At 47.2% G+C, this 10,180-nt stretch overlaps 1 protein-coding gene across 1 annotated transcript in view; it reads right to left on the bottom strand.

The window, feature by feature from the left end:
• Positions 1–10,180, bottom strand: part of DHX40 (DEAH-box helicase 40) — a 51,529-nt gene that overhangs the window by 34,914 nt on the left and 6,435 nt on the right. Inside the window, exon 4 of the mRNA XM_015426278.1 lies at positions 3,207–3,437. Coding sequence (XP_015281764.1) covers positions 3,207–3,437 — 231 coding nt within the window. The remainder of the gene's footprint in view (positions 1–3,206; positions 3,438–10,180) is intronic.

The raw sequence follows: 10,180 nt of genomic DNA, 5'->3' as shown, positions 1-10,180 counted from the left end.
GTAGCCAAACTGCTTGCTCACAACTTTAATGCCAATAGCTCACAAAGTATAATTTTTGCTCAGAAGACTCCACAGCTTCTGTGAAGCAGGTGGAGCTGAGAGAGCTCTCTCGAGAACAGCTCATGAGAGAACAGCTCTGACAGAACTTGTAACTAACCCAAGGTCACACCAGCAGCTGCTGCATATGGCGGACTGGGGAATCAAACCCGGTTCTCCCAGATTAGAGTCCACACTCCCTAACCAGTGTTCCCTCTAAGCTGAGTTAGTGTGAGCTAGTTCAGTTTTTTAGCTTCCAGCTCACACATTTTTGCCTTCGCTCAGGAAGGATGGCTCCAGAGCAAACTGATTTATGCAGCAGCCAAATCGCTCTCTCACATCTGTAATGCCAGTAGCTCACAAAGTAGAATTTTTGCTCAGAAAACTCCACAGCTTAGAGGGAGCACTGCCTGTAAAATAGGCGGGGCTGAGAGAGCTCTCTCGAGAACTGCTCATGAGAGAACAGCTCTGATAGAACTTGTAACTGACCCAAGGTCACGCCACCAGCTGCATGTGGAGGAGTGAGGAATCAAACTCAGTCCTCCCAGATTAGAGTCCGTGCTCCTAACCACTACACCAAATTGGAAGTGGCAATGCATTTTAGCCTCTTCCCAATAGTGATCTGGAGGACCACCAATCAGGAAGTCATGACTTTTAAAGAAAAAAAAAATCTTCCTGTGCTCTCTCCAGTTCCTCCCTCAATGCACCCAGAAAAGATCACAGAGAAAGAAATGAAGAGCAGAGGTGGGAAATAGAGTGCTTGCAGGTAGAGAGCCGGAGACAGACAATGCCAAACCACCTCTGAATGTCTCTTGCCTTGAAAACCCAACAGGTTCCCCCTATAAGGGAGCCATGACTTGACAGTACTTCCCAACTCCACAAGGTAGAGAGCCGGTGTTTGTTAGTCTGTTGGACTGGGTATAAGGAGATGAAGAAGAAGAGATTGGATTTATACCCCGCCCTTCACTCGGAGTCTCAGAGCAGCTTACAAAGTCCTTTCCCTTCCCCTCCCCACAACAGACACCCTGTGAGGTAGGTGGGGCTGAGAGAGCTCTTTCCAGAACTGCTCTTTCAAGAGCAGCTCTGACAGAACTATGGCTTGCCCAAGGTCACACCAGCAGGTGCAAGTGGAGGAGTAGAGAATCAAACCCGGTTCTTCTAGATTAGAGTCCACACACTTAGCCACTACACCAAACTATGTTCCAATCCTTCCTTAACCACTCGCTCGCTGGATGACCTTATCTGGATGTGCTCGCTGGATAACCTTATCTGAGTCACCCAGCGTATGTACCTCACAGGGTTGTTGAGTCACCCAGCGTACGTACCTCACAGGGTTGTTGTGAGGATCTATCTTTCAATTTTATTTTATTACAACCTTCCTCCAAGGTGCTCAGGCCAGGCGCTCATGAGAGAACAGCTCTGACAGAACTTGTAACTAACCCAAGGTCACACCAGCAGCTGCTGCATATGGCGGACTGGGGAATCAAACCCGGTTCTCCCAGATTAGAGTCCACACTCCCTAACCAGTGTTCCCTCTAAGCTGAGTTAGTGTGAGCTAGTTCAGTTTTTTAGCTTCCAGCTCACACATTTTTGCCTTCGCTCAGGAAGGATGGCTCCAGAGCAAACTGATTTATGCAGCAGCCAAATCGCTCTCTCACATCTGTAATGCCAGTAGCTCACAAAGTAGAATTTTTGCTCAGAAAACTCCACAGCTTAGAGGGAGCACTGCCTGTAAAATAGGCGGGGCTGAGAGAGCTCTCTCGAGAACTGCTCATGAGAGAACAGCTCTGATAGAACTTGTAACTGACCCAAGGTCACGCCACCAGCTGCATGTGGAGGAGTGAGGAATCAAACTCAGTCCTCCCAGATTAGAGTCCGTGCTCCTAACCACTACACCAAATTGGAAGTGGCAATGCATTTTAGCCTCTTCCCAATAGTGATCTGGAGGACCACCAATCAGGAAGTCATGACTTTTAAAGAAAAAAAAAATCTTCCTGTGCTCTCTCCAGTTCCTCCCTCTATGCACCCAGAAAAGATCACAGAGAAAGAAATGAAGAACAGAGGTGGGAAATAGAGTGCTTGCAGGTAGAGAGCCGGAGACAGACAATGCCAAACCACCTCTGAATGTCTCTTGCCTTGAAAACCCAACAGGTTCCCCCTATAAGGGAGCCATGACTTGACAGTACTTCCCAACTCCACAAGGTAGAGAGCCGGTGTTTGTTAGTCTGTTGGACTGGGTATAAGGAGATGAAGAAGAAGAGATTCGATTTATACCCCGCCCTTCACTCGGAGTCTCAGAGCAGCTTACAAAGTCCTTTCCCTTCCCCTCCCCACAACAGACACCCTGTGAGGTAGGTGGGGCTGAGAGAGCTCTTTCCAGAACTGCTCTTTCAAGAGCAGCTCTGACAGAACTATGGCTTGCCCAAGGTCACACCAGCAGGTGCAAGTGGAGGAGTAGAGAATCAAACCCGGTTCTTCTAGATTAGAGTCCACACACTTAGCCACTACACCAAACTATGTTCCAATCCTTCCTTAACCACTCGCTCGCTGGATGACCTTATCTGGATGCGCTTGCTGGATGACCTTATCTGAGTCACCCAGCATACGTACCTCACAGGGTTGTTGAGTCACCCAGCGTACGTACCTCACAGGGTTGTTGTGAGGATCTATCTTTCAATTTTATTTTATTACAACCTTCCTCCAAGGTGCTCAGGCCAGGGTAAGGTACAAAGTTCTGCCCCAACTCCATTTTGTGAAGCAAAGGCTGGAGCGAGAGAAAGTGACCAGTCTAGAGTCATGGTTGAGCAGGGATTTCAACCCAGAATCCCCTGGGGCCAGTCTGACACACCCCAACATCATTGGCTTCCGCCTCCTAGCTACTCCCTCGGCTCAGTAAATAACCAGCACCCCAGTCTAGCTCTCCACTGAAGGAGAGGAAAGCCATACCCCAGGAGTCCTTGGAGGAAGCACGGACTAAAAATGTCACAGAGGAGGGGCGAAGAGAGAATCCCACCAGCTAGCCACGCGAGGTCACACACGACCTGCGTTACAGCACCCACAGACTGCCAGCTCCCCCCCCCCCGATGTGGGCTGCCATGTATCTTTTCTCCCAAAGCTTGAAAGTAAGAAGCCTGACGTTACATAAATCAGACCGATCGGCAAGCCGTCACCTCTGTCACGTAAGCAGAGCCCCCGGCATCCCTCGGGCCCACGAGGTCACAGAAGATCTCCTTCACTGGGTAGCTCCTTCCTGGGATGTCCACCACCGAGCAGCCACCGAAGAACTCAGAAAACTTGTCAGTGTCCAGGGTGGCCGACATGACCACCACCTTGAGAGCTTTTTTCCTGTCGGGGGGGTTCTTCTCTTGGAACAGTTGCTTCAGCAAGCCGAAGAGGATGTCCTGATGGAGGGGAAAGGGGGGGGGGAGCCAAGAAGCAGGAGAAGGACTTGTGAGATCCCAGGGAGGGACAGAAGGCTTCAAGGTCATCTCGGGTGCAGTGACTGGCTGCCCACAAGCCTCCCGCCCACATGCACAGATCAAGCCTGTGTGATCCAGACCGCAGGGCGACATTAACAGAGAGTCTCCGGTGGGGGGAAATGTCACACACGTGGATGCTCCTGTGTTGGGGAGAAGGGTGTTTCTTTCACTATCGGGGAATATTCAGGCATGCAATCCCTCCCCCGCCCCTCCCAAGTGGCCCGGCTACGCACAGGTCTGCCAATCATGCCTTTCAGTCATCAGACAACCCTTTCAATGCTGAACTGTTTTGTTTCGAACAACCTTAATCCATTCATAGGAACACGAGAACCTTCAGAGGATCCATGTAGGCCAGCATTGCTCTTCCCAACAGCAGTCAAACAAATGCGTCTACACAAACTGGCATGAACACAACAGCTGCCCCCTGTTTGTTCCGAAAATCAGAGGTACGTCCCCTCTGGACCTGGAAGCTCTATTTAACTACCACGGCTAATAACTGTCAATAGACCAATACAGGCGCCCTGACCTGGACAGCCCAGGCAAACCAGATCTTGTCAGATCTCAGAAGCTAAGCAGGGCCGACCCTGGCAAGTATTTGGATGGGAGACCTCCAGAGAACACCAGGGCCGGGAGGCCAGAGGCAGGCTATCAAGCCACTTCTCCGAATGTCCTCCGTGCCCCAGTAGGAGTTGCCAGAGGTCGCCATGACTTACACACACACACACAAATGCAAAAATACAAAAAAAGAAAGAAAAAAAACCCAACCAAACACCAATACAGGGTGAAACGACGAGGGGTGGTGGGGGGGGGGGGGGGAGAATCCCTTTAGCCATGAACAACGTGGTCTTGGTGGGGGGAGATTGTGTCCACACCAGACACCTGTAGCTTCCCCACCCCCTTCATTCCATGCCAGTAAATCTTTGGTTTGGAACATGAGAAACAAAATATTTTGTCTGATCTGTTGTTAAAACCTGTAGCCAATCAATGTGACAGGGTGACCTTGAGTCCTAGCATTATGGAAGCAGGAGGAAAGTTCCCTCCCTTCAGAATGAACAAAACCGGGTGCGCAACCAGGAAAACCTTAAGGAGGACGCACACTCCTCGCCCCGCATGATACCCACACAAGTGTTCAACAGGTGGGGTACCAAAATGGATGGCAGATTTCTCTTCCATGAACTTGTCTAAGTTGTTTTTAAAAACCCATTTAAGAGTGTGTCAAGCACTACACCTTGTGATAGGGAATTCCCTAACTGAATTCTGCAACTTCTTTGACTGAGTCAATCCATCTCATGTCTGGGCAACCCCAAATGCTAGAATAGTCCCAGGGGAGAAAAAACTCCCAAAATGCTACAGAAAGATCAAGAGACTTTGCTTGACTAAAGAGAAAATAAGGCTGTCCCAGTTTACAAAAACAAATATCCTAAGGCCTTTTGAGATCCACTCTTTTCACGACAAGTAAAATAAGCAGATTCTAGGTCAAATGTAGTTTGAAGCTAAAATTACCAAACTGAGGCTATTGTATTTTGGTACATGTTGAGAAGACAAGACTCACTGGAAAAGACAATAATGCTAGGGAAAGTTGAAGGGAGCAGGAAAACAGGAAGACCCAACATGACATGGATTCCATTAAGGAAGCCATAGCCTTCAGTTTGCAAGATCTGAGTAAGGCTGTTAATGATGGGGTCTCCATAAGCCAGAAGCAACTTGATGGCACGTATCACACACAATATCAGACACTTTGAACTATGAGGAAAAGCAGGGTATAAATATTTTAATAAACAGTATGTCTAACAAGCTTCTCAGAATTCTTTTTATGAAACTGCCCTTACTGGCTTCTTCTTATTTTTTTAATTGTGTCGTTTTGAACCTTTTTCATTTTGTCCATTTTTGGTGTTGGCGATCCATTTGTTCTTTTAATGCCACTTTTGCACAACCAGCACACAAACAACAGACTGCGTACCTTTGACGGGGAACATTTGATGCATGGAGTTAGGAAGAGGACATAAAGATAAAACTTCATGGGTCCAAACTGCATGAGAAGTGAAACTGAAATGGGGATCTTCAGGCCAAAATGGGGGGCTGCAGCACTTCGATTTCAGAAGTACGGAGGATTGCACTGGGGTGTGTGTGCGTGACTGGTTGGCTTTTTACGTCATCCCCTTCAACATAAAAATGCTTAGAATTTGATTGTTCTATTTGCTTTCAAGTGTAGAAGCTTTAGAGTGAATGTTATTTGTGATTTCCCATGTTTGTACATTTCAAGAGTATGGGGGATAGCACTATACTGCTTGTATTGACTTTTCTTTCTTTCTACCTCTCTACCTTGCAGAACTCAAGGCAGCGTACTATGTAAATAAAACAAAAACAGGCAAAATATCTGACTGGGAAGCCCAACATCAAATCGAGTCAGATCATAGAGGTTCCGAGGCAAAATAGTACTCGTTTCTATCTGCATCTGAAGATGCTCTACACAAATCTCTAGGTTCCTCAGGAGTAGATACAGTTTATGTTTCTTTAATGCTGTTATGTTCATGAGTCTATCAAATTCTTGTAAACATGTTATAGCTTGTATATTTATTATTTATATAAAGTCGGCCTTTGAAGTTGTCACTAAAACTTTTGTTAGTTGCTTGTATAATGTAAAAGCTGTCAATGCTGCGTGTAGCTGTATTGGTTGTTTTTCGGCTATTTATGTTATCTATTACTAGTTATAAATAAAAGCTATTTTAATAAAAAGACCATAATTTTAAATCTCATTTTGGATTTGAACGCTGTATCAGCCAGTGGGTGAAGACCCGTCGGTTTCGTTTAGCAATCCCCCACTAAGTGTTACTGGCCCTCCTCCTTGCTTCTGGTATTGTTTATTTGTTTTTATTGAATTATTTTAAAGTTTTTAATGTTGCTTTTAATTGTTCTAATGTTTTTTATGTAGCCCCCCTCAGGGACCCTGATTGCGCAGAACAGCCGTATAAAGAGGTTTTAAATATAAAATTTAAAATGATACAAATATTTCAGTGTTTGTTCCTACAGTTACCCCCGGTGAGGACATGCTTTCTACATGCAGTGGAATATGTTAAATATTTTTAAAGGAAGATTCAGGTGGGTGGCTGCATTGGTCTGAAACAACAGAGGAGACCAACAGAACAAAGTCTGAGTTCAGTGGGACCTTTAAGACCAACAAAGTTTAATTCTGGGTACAAGCTTTCACGTGTATGCACATAAGCACACAAACGCTTATACCCAGAATTAAACTTTGGAGGTCTTAATGGTGCCACTGGACTCAGACTTTGTTCTGTTTTTTAAGGAAGACAGTCTGACGCTTTCCGGCCCTGATCCTTCCTGCCCGTCCACTTTTGTGCTTTGGTGTGGCCCAAGTTCTAAACACAGAAGCAAAGCAAACAGGCAGGGTCCCAAAACATTCATGCCCTTTCCCAAACCCTTCCCATTCTCCTCTAAGCATCTAATTATTTATTTGCGACATTTATACCCTGCCTTTCTGCCCTCATCAGGGCCACCGAGGTTGCTGACAGTTAAAACAAACATGCTAAAAGCACATCATACGGTCCCTTACACGACACCCACACAAAAACACATCATTAAAGCAATTAAAACCAAAGCAAAAACACACACATAGGAAACATTAAAATTGCAATTAAAACATAGGGCAGGAAGGAGGATCACGGAGGGGGATGCCAGACAAAGCCGAAAAGTCTTCACCGGCCAGCAGAAAACAACAGCAGAAGGGGACAGGCGATTCTCTCGGGAGAGAGAATTCCAGCGTTTCGGTGCCACAACCGAGAAGATCCTCTCCTGGGTTGCTGTTTGCTTAATCTCAGAAGGCAGAGGCCCCCCAAAGCAGGGCCTCTGAAGACGACCGTAGCAGTCAGGTTAGGAGTAAGTAGTCCTTTCAAATATGCTGTTTTGGAACCATATAGGGTTTTAAAGGTTAACACCAACACCTTGAATTGTCCCCTGGGAGCCAGTGTAGACCTGCCCCCTTAACCCACTCCAGTCAACATCCTGGCTCCTGCGTTCTGCAGCGACTGAAGTTTCCAAACACTTTTGCAACCCTCTAATCTCGACAAGCCACAAACAGTACGCTAAGTGAGCAGCACACTGTCCACACCCGAAACGGCTAAGTCTGCAGAAGTCACCAGTCCATAACGAAAGCATCAGACCAAAGGTCCACTTAGCTCAGACCCATGCTTTCTGCAGCGGCTGACCAGAGGCCTCAGAATGCAGCGGAGCACAGACCAAAGCCTCCCCTTACACTGTCCACACCCGAAACGGCTAAGTCCGCAGAAGTCACCAGTCCATAACGAAAGCGTCAGACCAAAGGTCCACTTAGCTCAGGCCCATGCTTTCTGCAGCGGCTGACCAGAGACCTCAGAATATCCAAAGCAGCGGAGCACAGACCAAAGCCTCCCCTGTTCTTGCCCCAGCAACTGGCATTTAGAGGTACGTTGTCACTATGCCTGGAGATTCCATTCAGCCACCGACTGGGTTGGTCATAAACACACGAAGAGCGTTACTCTCTGCCGAGAACAACTTACTGGCGATCCCCGGCCCAACAGACATCTGGCTGTCCTCAGCCAGGCCCAGGGCCTTTTCAGCCCTGGCCCCTGGTCTGATGGAACTCTCTGCCAAACAACATCCACGCCCTGCAGGACCTGATGCAGTTCCACAGGGCTTGCAAGGCAGAGATGATCCATCGTGCCTTTGGTTGAGGCCAGCGGTGAGTACCATCTTGGCTGGCACACCCTTTCCTCCCCTTTCCTCCCCAGTTTGGTGCAGTGGTTAAGTGCGCGGACTCTAATCTGGGGGAACTGGGTTTGATACCCCACTCCTCCACTTGCACCTGGCTGGATGACCTTGGGCAAGCCGTAGCTCTGATAAGAGCTGTCCTTGAAAAAGAGCAGTGTCTGTCAAGAGCTCTCTCAGCCCCACCTACCTCACAGGGTGTCTGTTGTGGGGAGGGGAAGGGAAAGGAGTCTGTAAGCCGCTCTGAGACACCTTTGGGTAGTGAAGGGCGGGGTATAAATCCAATCTCTTCTTCTTCTTCTCTTCTTTTCCAGCTATGTTTCCCCTAGACCAGTGGTGGCGAACCTATAGCACGGGTGCCAGAGGTGGCACGCTGTGGGCACATGTGCCATCGCCCCAGCCAGACCCAGACCATCATGAAAGTGTCGAATTCTCTGCCAAATAATTTTAAGTAAATGAAAGCATTTGGGATTGCTTTCCTTACTTTGTTTGGATCATCTTAAGTTAATGTATGAGTTGTTTTTTCTAAAGTAAAACCTCAGTATTCAGGTTAAATTGCCGTGTTGGCACTTTGCAATAAATAAGTGGGTTTTGGGTCACAGTTTGGGCACTTGGTCTCTAAAAGGTTCGCCATCACTGCCCTAGTCCTTTTAGGAAGCAGCGACGCAGTCTAGAATCCAATAATGCCGTCTATGAATTGTTTTCATGTAAACTGTTTCATTGTTGGGAACTGTTTTTATCTTGATGTATTTTACCGCTGTTGTTCATCGCTCAGAGCCCTGAGTACTCAGGGACAGAGCGATTCATAAATCGATATTATAAATAAATATAAATAAATGCTGAGTCAGGCCACTGGTTTGTCCGGATCAGCACTGTCCACTCTGACTGGCAGAAGCTCCCTAACATCTCATGTGTGTGATGTGCCTGGGGATGCTGGGGATTGAAGCTAGGACCTTCCGCACAAACAGCAAAGGCCCTACTGCTGAGCTGCGGCCCCAATCCAAACCTTCCTCTTTGAAGCATCTAAGCGAGCAGCTTCAGATCGCAAGACCTGAGCAAGGCTGTTAAGGATAGGACATTCTGGAGGCCATTCATTCACAGGGTTGCTATAGGTTGAAAGTGACTTGATGGCACTTAACACACACACACAAGCTAGTGGCCATCACTATTGAGGCAGTGGGCACCACAAGTTAACAATGAATGTCCTCTGTATATGACTTGATGGCACTTAACACACACCTGCCTGTAGCAGTAGAAAAGAGCAAGAGTCCAGTAGCACCTTAAAGACTGACAAAAATTGTGGCAGGGTAGGAGCTTTCGTGAGTCACTGCTCACTTTTCTAGATACAGCTAGACAATGCATCCACCTGGACTGAATCAAGACCTAGGTTTCCTGTCTGATAAACAATGCAAAAACCACCTACTACCCCTCTGCATATCACACCTAATCCAATCACACCTGCTAGTGTCATTCACCTGCTATTGTCATTCAGCATCTGAAATCACTCCACTTTCAATAAATAGGACAGATGGTCTCACGTTCTGGCTGTATCTGAAGGAGTGAGCAGTGACTCATGAAAGCTCCTACCCTGCCACAAATTTTGTTAGTCTTTAAGGTGCTCCTGGACTCTTGCTCTTTTCCTCTGTATATTTGCCCATCAACTTCGATGGATGCCCCTGATCCTAGTTGCTTGAGAGAGGGCAAACAAGATCTCTCTATCACATTCTCCACAGCCTGTGTAAGGAAGCTTCATAATAGCTACCCTGCCAGCCAGCAATGTTCCCTCTAAGCTGAGTTAGTGTGAGCTAACTCACCATGTTTTAGCCTCCAGCTCACACATTTTTGTCTTCGCTCAGGAAGGATGGCTCCAGAGCAAACTAACTTATGCAGCAGCCAAATCGCTC

Source organism: Gekko japonicus, unplaced genomic scaffold, assembly GCF_001447785.1.
Source record: "Gekko japonicus isolate JY-2015 unplaced genomic scaffold, Gekko_japonicus_V1.1 scaffold476, whole genome shotgun sequence".
Taxonomy (NCBI): Eukaryota; Metazoa; Chordata; class Lepidosauria; order Squamata; family Gekkonidae; genus Gekko; species Gekko japonicus.
The sequence above is the reverse complement of the archived record's forward strand: the minus strand, read 5'-3'. Positions and strand labels throughout refer to the sequence as shown.